Source organism: Tachysurus fulvidraco, chromosome 7, assembly GCF_022655615.1.
Source record: "Tachysurus fulvidraco isolate hzauxx_2018 chromosome 7, HZAU_PFXX_2.0, whole genome shotgun sequence".
Classification (NCBI taxonomy): Eukaryota; Metazoa; Chordata; class Actinopteri; order Siluriformes; family Bagridae; genus Tachysurus; species Tachysurus fulvidraco.
This window is the reverse complement of record NC_062524.1, coordinates 26,408,089-26,430,333: the sequence shown is the minus strand read 5'-3', so window position 1 is coordinate 26,430,333 and position 22,245 is coordinate 26,408,089. Positions and strand designations below refer to the sequence as shown.

At 39.5% G+C, this 22,245-nt stretch overlaps 2 protein-coding genes across 8 annotated transcripts in view; one reads left to right on the top strand and one right to left on the bottom strand.

The window, feature by feature from the left end:
• The window catches only part of LOC113650058 (sodium/potassium/calcium exchanger 2-like), a 47,454-nt gene extending 43,537 nt beyond the window's left edge, over positions 1-3,917 (bottom strand). For all 7 annotated transcript variants that reach the window (XM_047816633.1, XM_047816634.1, XM_047816637.1 and 4 more), the window contains exons 1-2: positions 3,774-3,917; positions 82-985 (exon numbers count right to left, since the gene is read on the bottom strand). In XM_047816633.1, the coding sequence (XP_047672589.1) occupies positions 82-882 (801 nt within the window). In that variant the 5' untranslated portion in view covers positions 883-985; positions 3,774-3,917. The remainder of the gene's footprint in view (positions 1-81; positions 986-3,773) is intronic.
• Positions 3,918-7,834: 3,917 nt separating this feature from the next.
• On the top strand, positions 7,835-16,195 carry LOC113650029 (zinc finger protein 271-like). Its single transcript, XM_027158057.2, has 8 exons — positions 7,835-7,990; positions 8,083-8,138; positions 10,016-10,163; positions 10,253-10,348; positions 10,640-10,911; positions 11,910-11,977; positions 12,113-12,303; positions 12,512-16,195. Exons 2-8 carry the CDS (start codon positions 8,094-8,096, stop codon positions 14,554-14,556), a joined length of 2,865 nt encoding a protein of 954 aa, XP_027013858.2. The 5' UTR covers positions 7,835-7,990; positions 8,083-8,093; the 3' UTR covers positions 14,557-16,195.
• The last annotated feature ends 6,050 nt before the right edge of the window (positions 16,196-22,245 follow it).

The following is a 22,245-nucleotide window of genomic DNA, read 5'->3' as shown; positions in this document are numbered from 1 at the left end:
GGGAGAAAATGATAGAGGAGGAAAAGAGGAAGGATGGAGAAGAGTAAGCCTTGAGGTAAGGAAGATCGGCATCTGGCTTACCTTCGGCTGCGGCTCGGCCACCTCCACCACCTGGTTGCGGTTCACCAAGCCTTTGACGAGTGCCTCTACCTGGGAGTTGTACTTCATGAAGAGCACATAGCTGGCGTAGGCCAGCAGCAGACTAATGCTCTCCCAGCAGCTGATGCTGTTATCCAGGAAAAAGACAATGAGCATGATCAGGTCGAGGATGTAGAAGGAGACGTCGCGGAAAAGAGGCCACCACGTCAGGTTGAGGATCTCACGTGAGAACACGGCGCACATGCCAATCACGAACAGGATGTTGAAGACGGCCGACCCTACGATCGTGCCGATGCCCACGTTGCTGTGTGAGATGAAAACACCAATAAAGGAGGTAAAGAGCTCGGGGGCGGAGCCTCCGGCCGCCATGAAGGTAGCACCGGCCACGTCGTCTGATATGGCCAGCTTCTCAGTGATGACCGTGAGTGCGGGCACAAAGAACTCGTCACACACGATGGCCAATGCAATGAACATGTACAGCATGCCGAGTACGTGCAGGACAACTGCACCTTGGCGCCGCTGTTCCAGTGTGAACAAGTCCTCAGGATACTCACCCTGATGCCCTGATTCAATAGTGTTATTAACCGAGAGGAGAGTCCTGTGAGGAGCAGAGCCATGAGTCTCCTCTAGCTGGGAGGCGGAGCTCCATGAGGCTGTGGATGAGGAGGAGAAGAAGAAGGCACCGAGGTTGGAGAAGGAGACAGAGCTTATTGCTAAGATCCCGAGGAGGAGTGCGAGCACCCGAGCTGGACGTAGCTTCCTTCGGACAACGCGGTGACCCATGATGCAACACTCGGCTAGTACGGCTTAGCACACACAATACATGCCGCTGCTGTACAGGAAATCCGGATGACCTTTACAACTCCAGTGGCTTCCTCATTGTAGCCTGGACAAGAAAAGAAAGAGGGAAAGAAAAATGGGTTAAGTTGACAGGTTCTACTTGGATCCCTGCGTGGAAACAACCTCTCTGAGTGTGGCTACAAACAGCAAGCCTGTCAAGTATCTGGATAAAGGTGTTGATGTTGTTAGTGCCCTCAGGAACACCGAATCCCTATCGAGGCACAATGACACACCCACACTTGCCAATCCACCTACTCTGAAAATAGAACCAGGAGGAAACCCACACAGGTACGAGGAGAATGTGTGACAGTAACCTGAGCTTAGGATTGAAGCAGGAATCCTGGTGACATCACTAGCTAATGTACCTCTGCTGTATGCTTTAGTTAGATAGTTATAGTTAGATAGTTACATAAATACAGGAAAGGGATTAGGTGTTTGATTCAGCTGGGTACACAACAGTGAGAGACAGAGAGAGAGAGAGAGAGAGAGAGAGAGAGAGAGAGAGAGAGACAGAGAGAGAGAGAGAGACAGAGAGAGACTGCCTGCACAGACCCATGGGAAAGTCCTACAGCGCTGTATGCTCCTGTGCTCAGCTGTGTAGGTACACTCAAGGTCACCAAGAAAACATGCAATGTCAAAAGTGCCTCTGAATGAAGAGATTAAATGCGTCTGAAACTGCGACAAACCGCAACCCTCTCGAGCTATCCGAGGTTACTGGAAGCATTAAAGGGCTGGCGAACAGGTGCAGGTCCGGGGTGAAGGAGCAGCACGACAGCTCCTCCACGTTACTGTAGAAACGGCAGAGGACCGGCTGATTCGCATTAGCTGCTGATAACTGCTCTGAAGCAGAGGGATGCAAATTGCTTTTTTAAACTGTGCCACTGGGAATCAGCAGACACATTTCACCCAGATCAGCCTTTGAGGGTTTGTATGAAAGATATTTTACAAAAAAAAAAAAAAATGCACTGTTAATAGATGAATTGGCCTCAGTGACGCATGGAGTCTAAAATTATTTAACAGTACAAGACGGCCATGTGTGTGTGTGTGTGTGTGTGTGTGTGTGTGTGTGTGTGTGTGTGTGTGTGTGTGTGTGTGTGTGTGTAAAGGCTCACAGTATAATCGACATATTCTAACACCACACACACACACACACACACACACACACACACACACACACACACAGACACACACACACACACACACACACACACACACACACTGCTGTGTGTGCTGTTTTTCCATGCAGGACTCAGTGCTCGCAGCAACCTTGACGTGATTTCAGCTCGAGGAACAACACCAGGGCGTCACTGAAGGTGCCTTTACTTTTTAACCAGCCAAATCACTGAAAACAGCAGCTGCTGTAATTTTTTAACAACTTTTTAGCAAAAAAAATAAGAGAATAATTATATAATAAAGAAAAAAAGAAATACAAACAAATAAATGGATAATCATGAAAAAATTATAAACATAAATATAAACATAAGAACTGTGAAATATTATAATGATTGTTGGATAGCTAATTAAATTGCACACAATGAAATAATAATAATAATAATAATAATAATAATAATAATAATAATAATAATAATAATAATAATAATAATAATAATACATTATGTGGTACTTAAATTTTCCAAGCTGGGAAATATCGCATTACATATAAAAATAAAATAAAATAAATAAATAAATAAACAAATTGATTAATTAATTAATGAATAATAATAATAATAATAATAATAATAATAATAATAATAATAATAATAATAATAATTTACTCTAGTAAAGATCTGTTAATATTTTATTAAATAGATACAGGTGAAAAATTCAAACCTTAAAAAGGTGAGATATTTAACAATGAAAATGACAATAAATATTTAACATTTTAATATTTTACAATTGTAATTAATTTGCAATCAACAATGCAAAATAAAAAAAAACATGGTTATCAATTGACTCTCCTATATTGGACTTTTTGCGTTAATAAAATATGTAAATATAAATATATATAAATATTTTACACCCCCACCCCCACCCGCTCACAGTGAGTCCTTCTGAAGCTCCAATGTCCTTCAGCTGCTGTGGTTCATTTAATAATCATCTTACGTGTTGGCAAAAAAAAAAAACTCACACAGAAATTTTCACTCCGATGTGCATCAGCAGCTTTAATAAGCACGATTGTTTTTTAAATGTCCAGACTTTTTTTTTTTAAACAGAGCCGGATGTGTGACAGAGCTGCTTTATAATGGGATTAGAGGAAAGCTTTTTTACACTAAATCCACTAAACCCATGCAGCGTAGCTTCAGCTGTGTCACATGAAGCCATGGCTGAGGATGTGCACATTTAGAGGCTGCAGGACATGGGACACTGGTTCAGGCGGGTGTCACACACACACACACACACACACACACACACACACACACACACACACACACACACACATACACACGCAGATATATATAAGCTCTCTGTGTTGTGTGTGTGTGAGTGTGTGTGTGTGTTGTTGTTGTTGTTGTTGTTGTTGTTGTTGTTGTGGCTGCTTTTGCATGCAGCGTGTATGCTGTGAACAGAAAGGAGCATCTCTGGAGCAGGGTTTAAAACCTGGAAAACCTCCAGCACAATATGACATTTAGACTGAGATCCAAGATGCAACATATTATTTGGTGCACACGTGAATGTCAGGCTATGACACGACAAAGTAAGACTGACACCAGCATCCGTCTGGACGACAAGCAGCAGTGTTACACACAATACGGAGAAAACAGAAGAGTAAAATCCATGAATGAAACATGCATTAGTTATTAAAGATGAGCAAAAATGAACAGGACAGTACTCACATGCATGGAGAGGAAAGCCGGCAGCAGTAGGTTGTGAGCCCAGGAGCTCTCTCTCTCTCTCTCTCTCTCTCTCTCTCTCTCTCTCTCTCTCTCTCTCTCTCTCTCTCCCTTGCTCTCGCTCTGCCTCTCTGTGCCTCTATGTGTGATGCTGATGCTGATGCTGCTGATGATGGTGATGGTGATGATGCATGTCTGGGGGTGGGGCCCGTTCCTCCTATCCTGACCCAATACCTCTGTGTTGCCAGATCTACATATTTTTTCCTCCTGCATGGATATATAATATAAAGTAAGATCCTCATAACCTCATGTGCTACATCTTTTTCACCTTGACTATAAGTGTATGTTCTATATAATTTATATCATTTATTATCAACAGTCCGTTCAGGTTGCCAAGAAAGACTGCACATATCAAGAAATAGCTCTGTTACATGTTTACGTCTTATTTATAAATATCTGACATAATATACTGTCTATTAGAGAAGTATTAGTGAAAGGATACAACTGTGATTTCTTCACTATTCGTTTTTTTTCACAATCGTCTTGCTTTGTATTTTTGTACACATGCACAAAACTGAGTTCCTCATATTCATATACGTTATTTCAACTCTATGACTAAATCTGTAGGTTTTCATGTGTACATGGCCTAAATAAATTATGATTATTTTTTCCCATTTATTTATTTATTTATTTTGCGTATATTCCTAGAACTATGACAATGTACAGTTCATGACGGTGGATTTTTTTAAAAGATTTATATAATTTCAGGTCTGTTTTTTTATACCGACCTGGCAACCCTAAGTTTTACTTCTATGTTTTCGTATCTTTTTGTTTCATTATTCATTTACTGAAACAATAGATAGTTTTTAAAACGTGTTTTTAAGCAAAGCACAAACTTCAGCACTAATAAAAAGCGTGTTTATTATTTTAAGCGTTGCCTAGGTGACGGCCTTTAGGGATTCGATTCGCTTTAGGGATTCGACTCTACTCTTTTGAAACAAAGCAAGGCGATTTTTATTCATTTGATTCATGAATCACTGGGAAGTCCATTTTCACTTCACTTCACTGATTCATCTTAATTATTTCAATGGATAATTTTATTTTATTTTATTTTTCACCACAAAGATTCCATACCCCTTGTTAACACAAGAGAAAAGGGTTCTGTTAATGCAGAAATATAAAGAATCGATTCACGAGTCACGAGTCGTTTCAAGATTCATCTGAGCCAGTTTTTATAGATCAAAAAATAAACTGAAGGGAGGTGTGTTATAGCAGGTAAACACTTTTCCTCCTATTCAAACACTCCAAAAGTAAGGAACATTTGGTCAAATCTGATCATTTTAATCAAAGTGTTAAATCTCAGGAATGCACAGAAACACACACACACACACACACACACACACACACACACACACACACACACACACATACAGAGCTCAGGATTTAATTTATTTATTTTTACTGCTGTAGCATATTTAAGCATTAACTTACTTATCTATTTATGCATCACTCTGTGTGTGAGTGTGTGTGTGTGTGTGTGTGTGTGTGTGTGTGTGTGTGTGTGTGTGTGTGTGTGTGTGAGTGAGAGAGAGAGAGAGAGAGAGAGAGAGAGAGAGAGAGAGAGAGAGAGAGAGAGAGAGAGAGAGAGAGAGAATTTAGTCAGTACCATCGTCAAACTGTTGACATGTGGGCATAATAAATGTGTGAGTGTTTGCTCTCAGTATTTTTTACACACACACACACACACACACACACACACACACACACACACACACACACACACACACACACACACACACACACACACACAGAGTTGGAAAGTGTGTGTGACAACACATCAATTGCCCCTGTGGGCTAAATCCTGCTTTTGTTTTCTCACAGTTCACTAGTCAGTAAGCAATGCGGCAACGGCTGAGTGTGCAGTGCGTCATGGTTCATTCTGGTAAAACACACGAGTGAAGTCCAAATACACACAAAACAAATGATGTACAACCAACGAAGACACTCACAAACTTACTAACACAGCATTTAAATCCCACAAAACAAATAGGATGTCACCAACAGCCTACTAATCCAAGGTCTGATTCAACTTTTACACACCATTTAGTTTAATGTGAAAAATAAAGGCAGAACAAAGTCAACAGATTTTTCCGGCTTTTCTAAAGAACTCGATTGAAATGTCATTGAAGATTGCGGCGCTACACACTTTTTTTCTTCAAAATATAATGTTTCTTTTTTTTATTTCATGCATTAAGCACAAAAGATTTCACACACTCTGTAAACCCACAGATAAGCCACAATTTTTTTTTAAAAGGCCCAAATAGTAAATAATCCACAAATTATCTACAAACAGTAAAAATCGACAATAAAAATATAACCAGAAACACAATTTAAACCAAATGCACATCCATCGTAGCTATACACAGAAAACAACTAACACTATCTATTATAATATATCATAACACAAAAAAATTCATAAACGTACGACACTATTTTTTTTTAAAGATGTTATACTATCAATTTATCCAGCATAAATAAATGACCATACAAACAATATCAAATATATTACACAACTGTTGTTTATTTAAACTAGTCATATGGTAGCACAATATAAACCACAGAGTGAATCGACAAATGGACATGACCGCGTTCCTCAGACTGGAAGAATTATACTGACATCTGTAGGCCACAATGTGTGTGTGTGAGAGAGAGTTGCGTGAGGTTCAGAGGTGTTTAGTGTGGTTGAGGTCATTACTCTGTGCTCTGTGAAGTTCCTCCACTCCAACCTTGACAGTCTATACCTTTGTGCACGGGGGCATTGTCGTATGGAAGGTTTGGACCTCTTAGCTCCAGTGAAAAGAAACTGTAATGCTCCATCATAGAGAGACATTTTTTTTTACATGTAGTCCAACACCTTAACCACTAGACTACCACATCCGCCCTAAAGAAGAACCATATACAAGTATGACTGTCACATGTCCAGAAAAAAACAAAACAAAGATCACCCCCTGCATTGAAAAAGCAGAAGTGAACTCAGCTTGAAAATAACCTTTGTTTTAACTCACAAGACAGTGAATTACCTTTAAGTTACATTTCTGAAACTTCATCAGAAGTGAGATCTGCCTGAGGTTCCAGTTCATCCCCGAGGTGTTCAGTGTGGTTGAGGTCATTACTCTGTGAAGTTCCTCCACTCCAACCTTGACAACCTATACCTTCATGGAGCTCACTTTGTGCATGGGTGCATTGTCCTATGGAGCAGGTTTGGACCTCTTACTTCTCTCCAGTGAGGAGAAACTGTAATGCTCCATTTACATTTACATCATATGGCAGACACCTTTATCCAGAGTAACTTACAACTTATTTAACTGAGGCTTAAGGGCCTTGTTCAGGGGCTCAACAGTGGCAGCTTGGAGGACCTGGGATTCAAACTCACCACCTTCCGATCAATAATCCAACACCTTAACCGCTAGGCTCCCACATCCCTCTATCATAGAGAGACATTTTTTACATGTAGTCCAACACCTTAACCATTGACCGGTGGTGTCCAATCTTATCCGGAAAGGGCCCGTGTGGGTGCAGGTTTTCATTCCAACCAAGCAGAAGCCACACCTGAGTCTACTAAAAGCCAAGAACAACTGATTAAACAGGTGAATCAGGTGTGGCTTTTGCTCGGTTGGAATGAAAACCTGCACCCACACCGGCCCTTTGTGGATAAGATCGGACAGCGCTGCCATAGGCTACCGCATCCCCCCTAAAGAAGAACCATATACGTGTGCGATTGTCAAACGTCCACAAAATTTGACCAGCAAGTTGACTCTGTTGAGCAAGACCCTTAACCTTCTGTATCCTGTCTCAATTCAAGCACCCTGTATTAAAAACAAAAAAAAGCATTCTCTGATTAAAGTAAGTGGAAATAAACCTGGAGAAAGCTGTGAGAAAGGCTAGAATCACAGAATCACCTTTACACCTTATGTCATGTACAGTATATATTCTGTCATTTCTCTAGTACTCTATAAAGCCAGACTCTATTCTCCTGCATCCTCCAATACAGCAGGTGGCGCTGGACTACAAACCGCCATCAACCGAAGAAGAAGACGAGCAGTTTTATTTTTTCCCTTTTAGGACAGCTGATCTTTTTAATCTATTTACTCATCTTTTTTTTGTCAACCTGCTTCTAATCTACAAACGTATAAATATGTAAAGAAAGAAACTGCAGTGAGGTTCGACAACATTACGATCTGTCTCCATTATCAATTAAATCAGTATTTATAATAAAACTCCATAACATTATTTATTTATTTTTTAAATCCAGATCTTTTAGAAATGGAAGCAGAAGAAGGCAGAACAGGTTGTCATGTTCGTGCACAGGTAAGACTTGCTCATGTGTGTTAACGTTTACAAATACAATAAAGACTAAACGGGGCAGATGTACAAAAATCTACTGCGCATGCGCGGGTCTAACCGCGTCGCCCTGGTTACGACGCATGCGCAAAAACTTAAGTTCAGCAGCTCTATGGAAGTGTGTGTGTGTGTGTGTGTGTGTGTGTGTGTGTGTGTGTGTGTGTGTGTGTGTGTGTGTATACACATTCTCTACGATATTAAAGTCTAGATTTTCTTCATGTTTGGTTTATTTTTATATTTTTATGACACGTTAACATTCTAATACACTTGTAATAACCACATCACTCTCACACAAACACTTATAATCATCACAGTCACTTATAATACAACTGTAAGAGTCACAAACTCCATAAATAAATAATTAATAGCCGATTAACAGGGCTTTAACATTTTATATGAATATATCGGTGTAATATCTGTCGAGGGAAAGTTACAAAACCCTTAATTATACTGTATATGTGCTTTATATACTGTATGTGTGTGTAACCTAATGCCTTTAGCTACTCTTTTACATTTCCAGCATTTTACATTATCTCATTTTTTTAATACATATGAGCAATTGAGGTTTAAGGGCCTCGCTCAGGGGCCCAACAGTGGCAGCATGGTGGATTTGGGATTCGACCTCGCAACCATGCGGTTGGTAGCCCAACACCTTAACCGCTAGGCTTGCACATGTTACTCAAATCAAATCAAACAGGGTACGACATGCCGTGCAATGCTTTTTGCATCTGTCTGGTATATAAGCATAAAAAAGGAATGCAATTTAGGATAAAAAAAATAAACCAAAACCAGAAGGAGATGGATAAATAAAAAAGTATAAACTATATTTAAAAAAGAAACTATATAAAATATGTGGAGTGGAGAAATTATTTATATATATATATAAATAATATATACACATACATACACACACACGCATATATATATATATATATATATATATATATATATATATATATATATATATATATATATAAATGTGTGTGGTTTTTAAAGATTGTTCTTAAAGTGTCCATGTGCAGTATGATGTGTAAATAGTGTATGTAGTGTATAAAGTGTGACTGTGCTGTGCAAGTCCAGAGATAAAGTGACATAAAACGTGTGCATAAAAACAGTGAAGATGAAGAGATCGGTCCAGTACTAGATCCTGGGTGTTTCCTGGTTTAGACTCCGAATGGCCTGCGAGAAGAAGCTTCTCCTCGTTCTCTCTGTGTTTGCTTTCAAGGAGCGGAAGCGTTTCCCTGAACGCAACAAAGAAAGAGTCCATTGTTGGGATGGCTGAGATCCTTTACAATCAAGCTAATACTCCAGCTAATAACTACGCACAAACTTCACAGTTGTGTGCGAACTTTCGCTGTGCCGTTCGGTCACGTGTAAGATGGCAGACAGCTCGTAAGATTCATACATCTAGGAGGTTTCATACATCCAGGAGGAAGTATTTGATAGTCTTCACCCTCTGTTGTATGATGTATGACCTAAAGACTAAAGTAGAGATTAAATCCCGTAGAGATTTCGTAACGTGTTATTAACCTGATTATAAAACAAAACAAAATAGTAAACACTCTTATAACACAGCAGAACAGAATAATTCCTGGTCCCTCAAACTGCTTTAACATGTCTGAACTCAGACACACAGCATTCGTACTCAATGTTTATAGACCTTCGATTAAGGTTTAATATGTGTAGATGGTTTCAAAAGAACTTGTTTGGTACAAAAAAAACCAAAGAGTTTTATCATTTCTAAACCTCGGACACATGCAGTGTTCACAGTCGCACAAGATTTTCATAAAGGATTACAACAAGACAAGTTTCTACAGAAGACTTTATTGTTCTTTGGTCAATAGCTTTGCAAAGATGTGCAGACAGAAAGGTGTCCAGATTCAAAAGAAGGGATATCAGGCTCTCTGGGAGACATCACCACTGTCGCTGAACAGGACGAAGGATTACTGAAGATTATAAAAGTGGAAAAATCTGAAGATGAAGGTTACATCGGTAAGACAACAGAAAGCTAGAGACGTACGAATGAAACATTATCGCTATATTGTGGGATTTTATTGATTTTATTTGTTTATTAATTGTAGGTCAAGGGACATCAAACTCTTTGGAGCTCGGTACCATGGAAGAAGAACAGATAAGACATGTTAAAGAAGAGCCTGAAAATGATGATGAATACCTCTGTAAGACAACAGAACCCATTGTCCTCTTTATCTCCTTTACATCTTTAACACTAACAGTAATTTAATGAAAATTTGTTGGGTCATAAAAGACGACAAAGTGAATTTTTTTTTTTTTTTTTTTTAAATATAATCCAGAGTTTAATCATTAATAATAATGTTGTGCATACAAAATAATTTTATTTCATTTCTAAACCTGTTCTAGATTTTGTTCATTCTGGTCCTGGATGTGTTTGAAGGTATTTTTTTTAATCTGTCTTTACATTTTTATAACCTTTGTTTTTGTACTTCAAGACTGTGAGGATTGCAAGTCGTTCTACATCAACAAGTGCGAGCTTCATGGTCCAGCTGTTTTCATTCCTGATACCCCTGTTCAAGTGGGGGTCGCCCATCGAGCCAGATTAACCCTTCCTTTTGGTCTGGAAGTCCAACTGTCTAATATTTCTGGCGCAGGCTTGGGTGTGTTTAATAAGGGGATGACCGTTCCGGTTGGTGTGCATTTCGGGCCGTATGAGGGAGAGAAGGTAGACGGTGAGGAAGCCGTGAACAGTGGCTACTCCTGGGTGGTGAGTCAGAGTCGCTCAGGGGCTCGGCAGTGGCAGCTCGGTGGACCTGGGATTAGAGGTCTTCTCGGGTTTAAAGAAATGTACCAGACCCGAAGTGACCCGAATCACTTTTTACCCGAGCCCGACGTGTATATATATATATATATTTTTTTTAGAAAGACCCGACCCGAGACAAACCCGAAAAAATTCGACCTGAGCCCCCCCCCGACCCGTTGTAATTTTTTTTTAACCCGAGTGGACCCGAATGTTGCATAACTCTACACTAAAGTAACCTCTATACTATATACTGTTTTTTGTCCTGCACTGTCTTTTTTCCTGCACTGTCTTGTTTGTCTTGTCCTGCACTGTTTGCACCAGGTTGCACAGTTGCACTTTATGTGGCTAAGACTACTTACATGTCCTTAACCCTGTCTTTGTGTTATGTAGCACCCTGATCCTGTCTCATTTCACTGTGTACTGCAACAGCTATATATGGTTGAAAAGACAATAAAAGCTTCTTGACTTGATTTGACTTGACTATAGCAAGGATTCAAAATTGATTGACAGGTCTGTTTCAGCGAAAATTAGCTCACCGCCAGCCACACGTCACCAGCCATATGTCGCAAGCGGTCTTGGCAAACAGAGGAGAGGTTGGAAAAGGACTCGAGTCGATGCACACACACACGAGATACAGTAGTTCGGGTCTTCTCGGGTCCGTTCAGTAAAAACACATTCATTTTAAACTACCCGAGACCCGATGCCGCTATTATTATACCCGACCTGTGGCCGAGGCACACGTGAAACTTTTAGACCCGAACCCGCTCGGGTCTCGGGTCGGACCTCGGGTTTTCGGATCTAAGTGGACCCGTGAAGACCTCTACCTGGGATTCAAACTCACGACAATTCGATCAGTAATCCAACACCTTAACCACTAAGCTACTGCATCCCCAATAAAACAATACTTCATACCATATAAAACATGTTATTTGCATTAATGGATAAAATAATATTTTTTGCAGATATACAGGAGCAGGCAGTGTAATGAGTATATAGATGCCAAGAAAGAGATCCATGCTAACTGGATGAGGTACATTGTGTAGTAAATCCCTGCCACAGCCTTCTGAAATCTGACGCTTTTTCTATACAAATAGTTGACAGGATTGACCTGTTTTTTCCCTATTACCCCACCCCCCACCCCCGACTTGTTCCCTCGTTCATAAAGGTATGTCAATTGTGCTCGTAACGGTGAAGAACAGAATCTCGTGGCGTTCCAGTACAGAGGAGGGATTCACTACCGTTGCTGTCAACCCATCAAATCAGGACAGGAGCTGTTGGTGTGGTACGGAGAGGAGTACCCCAGAGATCATGACCCTGAGTTCAACTGCCTCTGGAACAAAAAGTCCTCCATAAACGGTTATGTCCAAACATCATGATTTATTTATTTATTTATTTTTTTACTTCTCACTACACCTAATGCCCAGCAGTGGTGATTTATAACCCTCTCTTTTCCCAATCACGTGACAGTTCGTCGTCTACATATCTTTCATTTTATTATTTAGTGTTTGTTCAGTTCCTAAAGCAGCAAAAGTCTCTAATACTTTTTTTTTCTTCAATGTTCCAGAAACGACAGACGGCCTGGTGCAAATCTTCTCCTGTTCCTTATGTCATCTTTCATATACATCAAAAATGTATCTCCAGAAACACATCAGACGGAGCCACTGTAAGGAGGATCTGATGGATTTGCCCACAGGAAGCTCTCCAGTTCAGCAGACACATTCTGGCACTCTCTGTACTTTTCCTGGACAAGATCAAGAAGTCGCCAGTCACTGCGGGAAGAGTTTTACACACTCGAGTGATTTCCAAACGCACCGATGCGTCAACACAGAAGAAAACCTGTATAATAGCTCACGGTGTGGAGAGAGTTTGACTCACCAGACCGATCACCAGCACGTTCATGTAGAAGAGAAACTCTACCGATGTTCAGAGTGTGAGAAGAGTTTTGCTTTCCTTAGAACCCTACAAATCCACCAGCTCGTTCACACCGGAGAGCAGCCGTACCCTTGCTCGCAGTGCGGAAAGAGGTTTAGACGACAGGGCAACCTCCAAACGCACCAGCGCATTCACACGGGAGTAAAACCCTATCACTGTTCACAGTGTAAGAAGAGTTTCAGACGGAAAAGCCATCTGAAAACCCACCAGCGCATTCACACCGGAGAGAAGCCGTTTCGCTGCTCGCAATGCGGCAAGACTTTCGCACACCAGAGTTCTCTCCAAAGACACCCGTGCATTCACGAAAGAGAAAGGCCGTACCATTGTACACAGTGCGGGAAGAGTTTTACTCAACAGAACCACCTCGAGACACACGAGCGCATTCACACCGGAGAAAAGCCGTACGGCTGTTTACAATGCGGGAAGAGTTTTACGCGTCACAGTAATCTCCAAGCACACGAGCGTATTCACACCGGAGAAAAGCCGTACCACTGCTCGCAGTGTGGCAAAAGGTTTACGCGACAAGGCAATCTCCAGGCACACCAGCGCATTCACACGGGAGACAAGCCGTTCAGCTGCTTGCAGTGCGGGAAGAGTTTTACACGACAGAATCATCTCCAAACGCACCAACTCATTCACACAGGAGACAAGCTGTATCCGTGCTCGGAGTGTGGGAAGAGTTTTACTTTTCAGCGCAATCTGGAAATACACCAGCGCACTCACACGGAAGAAAAGCCCTTTCGGTGCTTACAGTGCGGCAAGAGTTTTGCTCACCAGAGCAATCTCCTAAGGCACCAACACATTCACACCGGAGAGAAGCCGTTCCGTTGCTCGGACTGCGGCAAGAGTTTCACTTACCAAAGTAATTTACAAATACACCAACGCATTCACACGGGAGAGAAGCCATATCACTGCTCGCAGTGCGGGAAGAGTTTCGCTCACCATTGTGCTTTCCACGTGCACCAGCGTCTTCACACAGGAGAGAAGCCTTTCCACTGCTTACAGTGTGGAAAGAACTTTACTCACCAGAGTCACCTCCGGCAGCACCAGCTCATTCACACCGGAGAGAAGCCGTACTGCTGCTCGGAGTGCGGGAAGAGTTTTAGACGACAGAGTAATCTCTATATACACCAGCGCATTCACACAGAAGAGAAGCCGCACTGCTGCTCGGAGTGCGGGAAAAGTTTTACCCGAAAGAGCACTCTGCAAACGCATCAGCGCACTCACGGTGGGGAGAAGACTTATATGTGCTTACAATGCGGGAAGAGTTTTCCTTACGAAAGTCATCTCCAAGTACACAAACGTATCCATACCGGAGAGAAGCCGTATCATTGCTCGCAGTGCGGGAAGAACTTCGCTCACCAGAGTCATCTTCAGGCTCACCAGCGCATTCACGCCCAAGAGAAACCGCATCACTGCTCACATTGCGGGAAGAGTTTTAGTCGAAAAGGCACCCTGCAGCTACACCAGCGCATTCACACGGGAGAAAAGCCGTTTCACTGCTTACAGTGCAGAAAGAGTTTCAGACGGCAGAGTCATCTCCAGATACACCAGCGCATTCACACGGGAGAAAAGCCGTATCACTGCTCGGAGTGCGGAAGGAGATTCCCGCATTCCAGTACGCTCAAGACGCACAAGTGTGTGAACGTTGAGCCGTCAGTAACCGTGCTTGTATGAACATCGTGACCAGAGATGGCGAATATCACTCCGTGTTCCTTCTGGATCTGCACCGGTTCTAGTAACCGGGAACCTACACATTTATCTCTTGCTCATAGAACCACGGTTACATAAGTTATATTTTTCATAACTTTGTCTGAAAAGGTCAGAAAGTTCACGTGTAACTGTAGAAGAACATCCAGACACCTTGTACAATGGAATTGTTCCACAGGGCCTGGAGAACCTCTGTGTTCACTGTGAGCTCAATCATTTGGTTAACTTATAGAATATAACAGTCTCATGTCAATACATCTTATAGTCTGTGTCCGTGTCGGGGATCTCTACTCTGAGCTCACCGTGAGACCAAGACCCTGGATGGCCATCTCATGCATGATGCCTCTTTTTATCAGAGGTTGACAGGGCAAGTGTTTAGGCTCTTGGTCAATGGGGCAGCCAGGTACCTGCTATGGACCTGAGAGTGGGATTCTGTCTGTTTTAGGGCTTGTTTTAGTCCAACATGAGATACAGCAACATGAAGACGTCACATGGCAGGTTCTTTGTGGTAAAACTGTAACTGCTAACAAATATCTGGAACCTAAACTTGACAGCAGGCCAAATGAGCAACACGGCAGGGTTCAGAGGGTTGACTTACTCCTGCACCAAGGCTGCGTGTTAACGATTAAAAGGGTAGTATAGTGACGATATTGATGACGATGCATGTAGCCATATCGTACTACCATGACATGCTCAGTGGTTAACTGTGTGTGATGATGAGGAAGGACAATGTGACCATGCTAGCAGTACGTGTTTACAGGATGCAGGTCATGAGGCAGAAGCACAAAAATACCTCCAGGAGATTCTTAGAACTTTTGAAAATATGACCAGCGTCACGTCCGGACGGAGACGTTCCCCGTTTATTAGCTTTCGTACAAAATGTGACTCACTTTGCAGAGTGAAAATATTGTTCTTTAATTCCATTTACTATTTTAATAATATATTAGAATGAATAAATAATAGTAATAAATAAATAATACGATTAATACAGAAGTATTTTAATTATGAACGTTTAATATCTTTGGTATATCTAAATGAACAAAACCACCCACAACCCCCCCACACACACACACACAACTGCTCCCCGGGCACCGCAGTATAAATGGCTGCCCACTGTTCCGGGTGTGTGTTCACAGTGTGTGTGTGTTCACTGCCGTGTGTGTGTTCACAGTGTGTGTGTTCACAGTGTGTGTGTGTGTGTGTGTGTGTGTGTGTGTGTTCACGGTGTTTGTATGCACTTTGAATGGGTTAAATGCGGAGAACGAATTCTGAGTGTGGGTCACTTATGCGTATGTCACGTCACTTTCAAATACCACTTCCTGAGTGCTACTGTGTTTAAACTTACTCTAAGTTGGATTAGGCCCAAATACATGCATACACTGTTATGTGTCTGATCGTGTAAGTGTATCGACGTCGTCTGTTAGCCACGGCGAGGAATCGCACTCAGCTAATCAGACTGATTCATCGCTTCATGCACATAAAGGTTAAAGTGTCACCGTTTTGCAGTACAACCTCTAGCATTATTCTTTACACACACACTCAGACCTACAGATGTCAGTATTCTACTTCTATTCAGAAGAACACATTTTGCTTTGTTTGGGTTTTGCTGTGCTGCCATAATGCTAGAATTAAAGAGTTCCTGTGTAAGCTGTGTCTGATTCCTTCTTCTGTCTTAATAGTGTGTGTATGACGATAATAAGTGTGTGAGACGATGCTGTTTTGTCCGTATCGTTTGCTTCATTTATCCATGTCTGTATTTTGGTTCAAAAGATACATCTTGCATTTTTACACGAGCAGTCTGGCTGTTTGGTTTTTTTTTTTCGTTTTTTTTGGCTCGCTCCGATGACATTGTCCAGGCCAAATCACGATAGGAGATCAGCCGATACTTCGTTTCCCTCAAGGGAAACTCCACCATGAACTGCACAATTGTGTATCTTCCACAATCTTCCTTTCCTTCCCCTGAAGATCAAGGGTGGAAATGAAAGTTTGTTTTTATTTGTTTGATATATTTGTATTAATATATTAATGTATTCATCGTGGAATAATCTGCATAAAATTGTAAAAGTAAAAAAAATAAATAAATAAAATATAATAAAGGAATAAAGCAATAAAGATGCTGTAACCTTGGAAGAGAAATTACCATCACAATAGTGATCCCTTCCCCCAAACACACACACACACACGTATATATATAAAATGTAAAATTGAAACCACTGCTTCTTATACAGTTACCATAGTGATCAGGCAGAAAATAATACTTCCTTTCAATATTGGTGAGCGTCCGTGTGTTTAACCGTGAGTGACAGCGACTCGACATTCCAACAGTCTTTAATTATGTTGTGACATTTCTTTGTTCCACAAACTTCAGAGCTTGCTGTAGAATATAGCCAGTGAACTCATTGCTGTGATTTTAGGAGATGTTTAGAAGGCACCTGCGTGGACCATAACCTGCTCTTGGGTTCCTGTAGCTGTACATCACAGTGTATGACATATCACCATAGCAACTCTCAGAATTTCCAAAAAAAACCATTTTCTTTTCCAGATAATAATAATTCTGAGATTTTTATAGAAATATAAAATAGCCCAGTGTGTTATTAAAAATAATAAGCAGCTCTGCAGAAGAACTGTTCTCTAATGCAGCTGGACAAAACCTGCAAACCAGCATGACTCTGCACTTAAAGGGTTAAAGCCTGTAACTATTAGAAAGGCTTCGGAGTAGAGCGCTTTTCTTTCCTGGAAGCTAAGAGCCCTTAATTACCCTCTGAACACTCACTGGGCTGTTTTTATGAGTGTACCTGAGATACGGTTTTAAAGACAAAGATTGGTCACGAAAGTTATTCATTTGGTTTCGATTTTTACTTTAACTGCACCTTGTGCTTTATTCTCGTTTCACTATTTTTCATTTCACATCAAAAGAACTTTGCTTTTAAAATATATATATAAATAAAAAGGTGTATATGCAAATTTAACATACAGCATGATGTCATCGTATTCTACTAAATTGTTAATTATTAGTAGATTATACGCAGCGGCTTGCATGGCGGATGCTTTGCAGAATCGGAAGGAAAATAATGAACAGATTTAGAAATGTCTAATAAAAAATTTAGGGATAATATTTGATGTGGTGAAGCGTTTCATTTATGGTCTCGGGTGTCGGTGCTTTGATAAAGTTTCTCTACACTGCGGAGGTCTCTAGGACAGAAGGGTCTACACTTACTGGTTTCTTACTGGTTATTGGTAAGATACTGGTGAGTGAACAAATGGATAAAGTAAATAACTTTTCTCCAGAACATTCCTTAGTACAACTAAACTCTTAAACTCAATGTGATGTTTATTAATGAATGAAACATTATTCATTCATTCATTCATTTTCTACCGCTTTATCCGAACTACATTATAATCATTGGTAAATCACTCTGATATATAAGCAGATCATTTGCATATTTCTGTGATAATGAACCTAAGTATGATGTCACCTGGTACGTCTGATGATTTTTTTTTTTTTTATCTTATCTACTTTTCCTTGGCAACGCCATGCACAATACTCTAGCAAGCATTCACTCTTTTCTGCACCTCACCCACATCTCCCTTTACACTGCCATTGAAAACCTTCAAACAGGAAGCAGTGTGGACAAGTGAATTCAATCATACCGCCTGGCTCGGGTTTGTGGCTCTCTCACACCACTGCTTGCTGTAGGCTAGATTAGTTCCTGTGACCAGAAAACAGTTTGATCCAAATGAATGTACTCTTAAAAGAAACATGGAAGATGTTTTATTCAGAAATGAAGAATCATAAGAAACGCCTCAGACGAGGTTTAGGGATCTACGGTAACCACGACAAACCAGAATAAATCACCTGACGTAGGTAGCGACTGTACGGATGAACGGATCTACGCGAGGTGTTTGAGGTCACCAATTAGCATTCGGAAACCTTATAATAAACTACCTGAAGAAATTAAACGCAATACGTCTCACTCTGTCTGTGATTGTTAACCCTGTAACCTTGGAATATACGTATATCACCACCGTGGCTTACCCTTCCCCCAACCATTCACACACCCACCCACACACACACACACACACACACACATACATAAATACAGACAGCAGTCCCAATGAGGCCACTTTAACTGCTTCTGATATGGTTGCCATAGAGATAAAGCACCAGAGATCAAAAGAATAGTTCCTAATGGTCTGGGTGTGTGCAGTGGTTCACGAGTTTTAGAGCATTTTGGAGATCTTTTGCTAAGTGTGTGTGCGTGTGTGTTATGTTTTCTTATGTTATGTGTTATGTCACTTTATGGGGAAATCGTTCCTTATTATTATTTATTTATTTATTTTAGCTGTTGTTAATTTTTTTTTAAAGATATATAAATATATACTGTAGGCTCCTATATATATTTCCTGTAGCACCACGTCTCCCAATGTCTTGTGCCGAGATGAAACAAACAAACAAAAATAAACGAAACACCTTGTAAACTCTGTTTTGAAGACTTTCCTGTCTTCAAACAGGAACCTTACTGACTGTTACAAAGTTATGACACAGGAGGCTAACGAAACCTTCACCGTATCAACAAGTGAACATTTTATACGCTTTACACCGTGTTGTTAATACGTTTCTGTTGACTGACTACAATAACAGCAGCTCGTTATCCACAAAAAACAGACACCTATATCAAAAGCGTGTCTTTTGTTTGTCCTGTCAGATCACATAACGCTCATAAAAAGCTTATTTCTGTTCGCTTTCACACACCTGTTACACACCTAGGCGGCTACTGGTTCTGTTCTATTACAGTAAACACTTTGAAATAGAGCCAAATAGAGCGAGTAGCTTAGCAACGAGCTATGCGGTTAGCGTTAGCGATGATGTTCTGACGTTGATGGGTTCATGATTGTGGTCTTAAATCAGGGATTATTATGGTCAGTGTTACAGATTTAACCTACCGTGCCTGTATAGAGACTTCTCTAAAAAATAACAACGGTTTAAAAGACAAGAACTACTGGGACACCGAGACAAGCTCCTTGTACACAAACACCCATGGTGCTTGGGGCAAAACGTGATTTATTTATTTTTTTAAAGGTTTTTTTTAGCGAGTATATGATATAGGCAGGGAATTAGAATGGTCCATGTATTTAACAATACTAATAAATGGTTAGGGAAATTAGAAAATTCTAATAGTTAGCAAGCAAACATGGGAGCAAAACCTTAAAACGCTTCAGTGTGTCCACATCTCTGCACTGCCATAGCCTTTATATTTATTTACTGTACATTTGTTTACATATATACCTATATATTACATACTGTACATATGTCTACATATATAATTATATATATTACATACTGTACATATGTCTACATATATAATTATATATATTACATGCTGTACATACAGTACGTGTCACGTATATACCTATATACAGTATATTACATACTGTACATATGTCTACATATATAACTACAGTATATACAGTATATTACATGCTGTACATATGTCTACATATATACCTATATACAGTATATTACATGCTGTACATATGTCTACATATATAACTATATATATATTACATGCTGTACATATGTCTACATATATACCTATATACAGTATATTACAGGCTGTACATATGTCTACATATATACCTATATACAGTATATTACATGCTGTAGATATGTCTACATATATAACTACAGTATATACAGTATATTACATGCTGTACATATGTCTACATATATAACTACAGTATATACAGTATATTACATGCTGTACATATGTCTACATATATAACTACAGTATATACAATATATTACATGCTGTACATATGTCTACATATATAACTACAGTATATACAGTATATTACATGCTGTACATATGTCTACATATATAACTACAGTATATACAATATATTACATGCTGTACATATGTCTACATATATAACTACAGTATATACAGTATATTACATGCTGTACATATGTCTACATATATAACTATATACAGTATATTACATGCTGTACATATGTCTACATATATAACTATATATATTACATGCTGTACATATGTCAGCATATATACCTATATACAGTATATTACATGCTGTACATATGTCTACATATATACCTATATATATTACATGCTGTACATATGTCTACATATATACCTATATACAGTATATTACATGCTGTACATATGTCTACATATATAACTATATACAGTATATTACATGCTGTACATACGTCCACATATATAACTATATATTACATGCTGTACATATGTCTACATATATAACTACAGTATATACAGTATATTACATGCTGTACATATGTCTACATATATACCTATATATATTACATGCTGTACATATGTCTACATATATACCTATATACAGTATATTACATGCTGTACATATGTCTACATATATAACTATATACAGTATATCACATGCTGTACATACGTCCACATATATAACTAAATATTACATGCTGTACATATGTCTACATATATAACTACAGTATATACAGTATATTACATGCTGTACATATGTCTACATATATACCTATATATATTACATGCTGTACATATGTCTACATATATACCTATATACAGTATATTACATGCTGTACATATGTCTACATATATAACTATATACAGTATATCACATGCTGTACATACGTCCACATATATAACTAAATATTACATGTTGTACATATGTCTACATATATAACTACAGTATATACAGTATATTACATGCTGTACATATGTCTACATATATACCTATATATATATTACATGCTGTACATATGTCTACATATATACCTATATACAGTATATTACATGCTGTACATATGTCTACATATATAACTATATACATTATATTACATGCTGTACATACGTGCACATATATAACTATATAATACATGCTGTACATATGTCTACATATCTAACTACATGCTGTACATCTATCTATCTATCTATCTATCTATCTATCTATCTATCTATCTATCTATCTATCTATCTATCTATCTATCTATCTAGCAGAAAAAATAATCCCCCCCCCTTGCCCACTCTCCAGGACTTGTACGACACAAGAACCAGAAACCGGGCACGGAAAATCACTACTGACCCTTCGCACCCTGGACACAAACTCTTTCAGCTCGTCCCTGCTCTCCCTTCTCTCTTCCCTTCACTATAGAGCTTTGCTAACTAAAACTGCCAGACACAGGAACAGTTTCTTTCCCCAGACAATCACACTGATTAACAACTCACCATAATTATATTCACTGCTTTTTATCATAAGTACTGCTTTATAAGAACTGTCAATCATCACATCATCTGTATATATTACACACTACTGCTGCTGTATATTGTACAAAAAGCATAATATTGTACAATATTATTATTTGCACTCCCACACTTTATGTACATAACTGATCGTTCATATTCCATATTCATATTTTATATAGTTTATTCATTCTATATTCGTATTTTATACTCATTTTGTCTATATTGTATCTCATTGGCATTGTTTTCTTGTATAGTTTGTATCGTATAGTGTTATTTATGTCTGTACTTTTGAGAGTCACAAACTGCTGGAACCAAATTCCTTGTGTGTGTCAACATCAAGACACTTGGCCAATAAATCTGATTCTGATTCTGATCTGTC

Bases quoted from the DNA above. Each gene is read 5' to 3' on its own strand.
- LOC113650029 (XM_027158057.2), top strand. From the start codon at position 8,094: ATGGAAGCAGAAGAAGGCAGAACAGGTTGTCATGTTCGTGCACAG. The intron at 8,139-10,015 runs GTAAGACTTGCT...TTTGGTCAATAG, and splicing joins GTTGTCATGTTCGTGCACAG to CTTTGCAAAGATGTGCAGAC. The intron at 10,164-10,252 runs GTAAGACAACAG...TATTAATTGTAG, and splicing joins TGAAGATGAAGGTTACATCG to GTCAAGGGACATCAAACTCT.